This window comes from Juglans regia, chromosome 15, assembly GCF_001411555.2.
Source record: "Juglans regia cultivar Chandler chromosome 15, Walnut 2.0, whole genome shotgun sequence".
Taxonomy (NCBI): domain Eukaryota; kingdom Viridiplantae; phylum Streptophyta; class Magnoliopsida; order Fagales; family Juglandaceae; genus Juglans; species Juglans regia.
Window position 1 is genome coordinate 15,681,928 of NC_049915.1, and position 5,464 is coordinate 15,687,391.

Here is a 5,464-nt window from a genome sequence, read left to right on the forward strand (position 1 = left end):
AAAACATTATTCCCGACGATTTAGAGTCTTTTTGCGGCGAAATTGCACCGCCGATAAAGGCCATATTCTTTGTAGTGTTGATTCTAACTGCGTGGTTGGCCGTAATCAATAAAGATTCTTGTGATCGCTTATGAACAGTAATCAATGTGTGAACATACCTTGGAATCACGTCGATTATAAAATATTCATACCGTATTTCTCTCAGATATCTAGCTTCATCAATCAACCTAGAATGTGGCATTTCTTTATTATCATTAGACGACCCAAATCCCCTCCACTAGCTAGTAGCTAGCATCAAATAATTATAATAACAGTTTTTCAATTTTGTTTCTCTCACCAATAGTCAATAAAGATAATATTTATAATATAGAATGTCAATCACGAGTAGGATAAAAAGACGGGCGCCTAGGTAACAAGGGTGCATGCATATGTGCAATAAGGAAGATCAGGAATCCAAAAATGGAGTTTATCATCTGGTCGATTCTTGCAGTTCTTCTAGGTGTTTATGTCTTTGTATTCCAATTTCTGAAGGGATTCAATGAGTGGTATTATGTTGGTAGGCTTGGGAAAACACAATACCCTCTCCCACCTGGAGATATGGGATGGCCTTTCATTGGCTCTCTCCGAGCCTTCCTCAAAGCTTTTAGATCCGGTGACCCTGAATCCTTCATGCACAACCTTTTTTCCAAGTCTCTCTCTCTCTCTCTCTCAAAGCTTATTTCTAACAAGAGCTAGAACTAATTAGCCAAAGCCAACTCGTAACTTATTGGCATGCGCGCACACTAAAAAATACATCATTAATTTTTTGAACAAAATACAGGCACAAACTAAAAAAGTGATAGTTTGGCTACAAAATTAATATATTTTTTTCCTAATATATTTCGTTTTGATTACAGATATGAAAAGACTGGTATCTATAAGACCTACTTGTTTGGAAGTCCCTGTGTTATTGTTACCATCCCAGAAACATGCCGAAGAGTTCTGACAGATGACGAGACATTCAAACTTGGCTATCCTAAGGCAGTAAGGATCCTTACGGGCCGTACATCATTCCACAATCTTTCAGGGTCTGAGCACAAGCGCCTGCGGCGATTAACCACATCCCCTATCAATGGCCATGAGGAGCTGGCCGGACATATTGACATGATCGAGGGCATTGTGGCAACTGCAATTGAAGAGTGCGCTAGCATGAAGAAGCCAATTGAGCTCTTAACTGAGTGCAGGCGGATTGGTTTTCAGGTCATCACGAATATTTTCATCAGCAGCTATTGCAAAACTATTAATATATCCTCAGTAGAGAGCTTATATAATGACCTAAATATTGGAATGAAGTCTCAGGCTATTAATCTCCCTGGATTTGCATTCCATAGAGGTTTGAAGGTAAGACCATTACTTACATCAAAATCGATTTTTTATGACATGCATGACATCGTATAATATATAGGTGCATACCACGTGTATGCATATTCCCATAACAGATAATTACTTGTTTTAATAAGCAAAGTGATCTCTTTCTCTTTAATTCACCATCTTGCATCATAATGAGCTATTCTATCAAAGAAGGAAGTAATTTGAATATGCGCTACATGCAATAGCTCTATATCCTATATATATATTAGCTAGGAATTGTGTGAAGATCATTATATCCATACGAGCATGCAGATCAAATGTATTTATGAAACAAATGGGAATTCATAATGGTTTTCTCAATTCAGGCACGAAAGAAATTGATCAAGATCTTTCAGTCCATACTAGAACAAAAGAAGGCCGAAATGAAGGCCAACATGAATTCGAATCAAACAGAGGCAAAAAAAGATCTGATGGATTTACTTTTGGGAGTCAGAGATGAAGATGGTAGAGGATTGGAGGAGGAGGATATCATAGATTTAATTATCGTGTTCATGTTAGCTGGTCATGAAAGCTCTGCACATATTTCAATGTGGGCAGTCATCTATCTGTCCCAACACCCTGAGGTCTTTAGAAAAGCCAAAGTGAGTAATCACGTGTTACTATGTACTCTTTGAAATAACTTACATTTTCTTGATATCTGACTGAAGCTTTCATTTGGTTGTTTAATACGGTACACAACAATCCATTTTTTGATAGGTAATATATATATATATATATATAGAGAGAGAGAGAGAGAGAGAGAGAGAGAGATGGAATTACACATGATAAGAAATAATTAAAGTTGTCATACAATACAAGTCTTGCCTTTAAAATCGAGATTATTTTAATGAAGAGGCACAATCACATTGGTGATCAGTTTAAAAATAAGTTGTAACGTAAATATAAAAGAGTTGTAGGTATATCCTTACTCGAAGATAAGGTCATGTCAAGCATAGATTACAACACTATTCTTTAAAGCCAAAAATATGTTGCATGAAAAGCGTCTGTTAATTATATTTTACATGATGTACATGCAAGTCCACATGAGATGTTGATTAACTTAGAAGTGTGACTAGGTAGCTCGCTATAAGAAAAATAAACATTTATAATAAATTATTTACGATGAAAATGATTATTTGTGACGATAAAAAACTCATTTTAGCAGGATATATTTATTTCCGTATCAAATCATTATTAATAATAAATAAGGAATTTTAATTTCTTATAGTGAGTCTAGCTGTAGTTGATGAAGAGATAGCAAATTGCTTGGTGTTTTAGAGGATGGATCAGATCGACCATCTTAATTAATTAAACTGAATTGAGATTAATGCTTTTTTTCAGGAAGAGCAAGTGGAGATCGTGAAGAGAAGACCTTCCACACAGAAAGGCCTGAGCCTTGCGGAAATAAGACAAATGGATTATCTTTCCAAGGTAATATATATGATGGACTTAATTAGTAATTAATTATTATTATTATTATTATTATTAATAGGAGCGTGCGAGATTTTTTTAATGGACAATGTTAGGATCCACACGTACCAAATGTCCATCTCAAATATGCACACCAGTATAAATGGATTTTTTTTTCTTTTTATTTTAAGTATTTTTTAAACATTCTTAGCCATTAAAAAAATATAAATACAAATTCATTAATACTCACTTTTTTAACTATTAAAAAAAATTAAAAAAATATATACAAGTCAACACATTTAGTGTGTATATTTAATAGTCATACTATCATTTTCCTTTTATAATTAGAGCTGAAAAGATGCTTAATTGTTTAATTAAATATCAATTAAATAATTAGATTCAGCCAGCTTTCATTATTAATTGTTTGAGTGTGATTTTAATAAGACGCATGTGATATATATACACATTATTCATATCATATTCAATTACGAAATATGTATTTAATATGGCCATCATGAACATGCACATGCATGCAGTAAGCTAAATAATAATAATAATTCATTATATATTATTATTATTATTATTTCAAACATGCATGAACCTTCTGTCCAACCTATATATATATATATATATATATATAATATATCATCTAACAAGCTAGCTTAAAAAATGAACATCTATGAAGAATTATTTGTAGTGATAATTATAAATTTATTTTAAATAAAAAAAAATAGTCATTTTCCTTAGAAATAATTGACAATAAATAAATTATTTTTAATAGTTTACACTGATTCTTTGCTTAGGTAATTAATGAGACCTTGCGCAGAGCTAGCATCACAGTTTCAATTTTTAGAGAAGCGAAAGTGGATGTTAACCTCAACGGTCAGTTATTCATTATTGATTAATATTTTGAAACTCTACCATATATATGCCTGTATCTCCTCTTCAATATTGTAATTTTCCTAAGGTTTTTTTTTTTTTTTTTTCCTTTTGGTGTGAAGGTTATCTCATTCCTAAAGGATGGAAAGCTTTAGTCTGGAACAGAAGTGTTCATATGGATCCCGAACTCTATGAAAACCCAAAACAGTTTGATCCTTCAAGATGGGATGTAAGTTATATATATATATATATATATATATATATATATATATATAAGTGTGGCATGTGGTGTGTGATTTTCATGTCTTGGCAAAAATTCTACAAAAGTGATTTTACACATTGAAGAATTTCCTTTTTAGATGAATTTTTTAGTTAACTTTTTGTTGAATCAAGACTTGCCACGTAAGCGTGTAATATATGTTTTATGCATATACTAAATTTGTTATTTGCTTGACTTGTGGGCAGAATTATAAACCCAAACTAGGGAGTTTCATTCCATTCGGAGCAGGAGTTAGGGTTTGCCCTGGAAGTGCTCTGGCCAGACTTGAGATCAGCGCTTTCCTTCATTATCTTCTTCTCAACTACACGTGAGTTTTCTTGTTTTCTTTTCTCATTGCAATCTTTAACAATTTAGGAAATTAACGTGCAATTTATGCTTAATTAATTAACCATATATATTGGTGCAGGGTGGAGCTAGTTAATCCAGATTGCCCTGTGACATATGTACCAACGGCAAGGCCTACAGATCTGGGTCTTGCGAGAATCATAAAAGTCACATAATCATTTGCATTTAGCAATGATTATTGAATAAGAGCATATATCTATTTGTGATGTATTTCACCAGTTTCCATTGGATACAATCCCCTAAGTAATGTATTTGTGTATTTGTGAAGCTTATATTTATGTATTGAATAAGAGCATACTGACGCTATATGCAGTATGTTCAGCTTTTGGATGGATCTGGACTACCCATGAAAATGACTATTTACAAGGAGAATGTACTGACGCATGATATTTGAATATCTAGCTAGTATCCAATAAGTTTATTAGCAAATTGATTATAAATAATCACAGGAAAACAGAAAGATTGGAGGGAGCTCATCGTTTTCCACTTGCCGCTCACTTTGTCGTTTCCTCATGTACGTCACGCGTTTCTCACAAAGAGGAATCTTTGATCTAGCCATGCATGATGCATGGCAAAGATCAAAGCTTCTAGCGAGTGAGTAACTAAATAAAACAGATACATCTTGCAAACGACTCTGCCCTCCTTCAAAATCTAAACCAAAATAGCTAGCTATAAAGCTAATCTAACTAAAAAGGATGTTTAGGTCTCTTGGCTATAAGCCCACGACTAGAGAACAGGCTCAGCCCACAAGACTGGGAGACCCACAACCCAAAAGCCCATGGAGCCTATGCACTAACTATGTCATGTGATAATGCTGATTAGTTAGAGTGATTATCTCGTCCCTTATTAAGGAATAATTAGTAGTTATCTACGTCCTCAGTACCTCTATAAATAACACCTAAAAGTAACATATAGTTGTGATTATTACTTATATACTTATCTTGAGATCATATCTCTCTAACTTAGGCGTCGGTGCTCCTCTGGACATCCAATGCCACCCTCTCATCTGTTGTAGGTCATCCCAATAGTTGGTGGTGTGAAACACGTCATTTACACTAACGTATCATATTCTATGTTAATTTTTATTTTTACTTTTGTGAAATCTCTTTATAATTATACCAGTTCTCAAACCAAAAAGGCCATTCTCACTAGGGGTGTAAC

At 33.6% G+C, this 5,464-nt stretch overlaps 1 protein-coding gene across 1 annotated transcript; it reads left to right on the plus strand.

Annotated features, from left to right (window-relative positions):
* The first annotated feature begins 426 nt into the window (after positions 1-426).
* Positions 427-4,694, plus strand: LOC109003471 (beta-amyrin 11-oxidase-like). Its single transcript, XM_018981613.2, has 8 exons — positions 427-689; positions 897-1,380; positions 1,716-1,991; positions 2,731-2,820; positions 3,603-3,681; positions 3,801-3,907; positions 4,144-4,265; positions 4,365-4,694. Exons 1-8 carry the CDS (start codon positions 460-462, stop codon positions 4,456-4,458), a joined length of 1,482 nt encoding a protein of 493 aa, XP_018837158.1. The 5' UTR covers positions 427-459; the 3' UTR covers positions 4,459-4,694.
* The last annotated feature ends 770 nt before the right edge of the window (positions 4,695-5,464 follow it).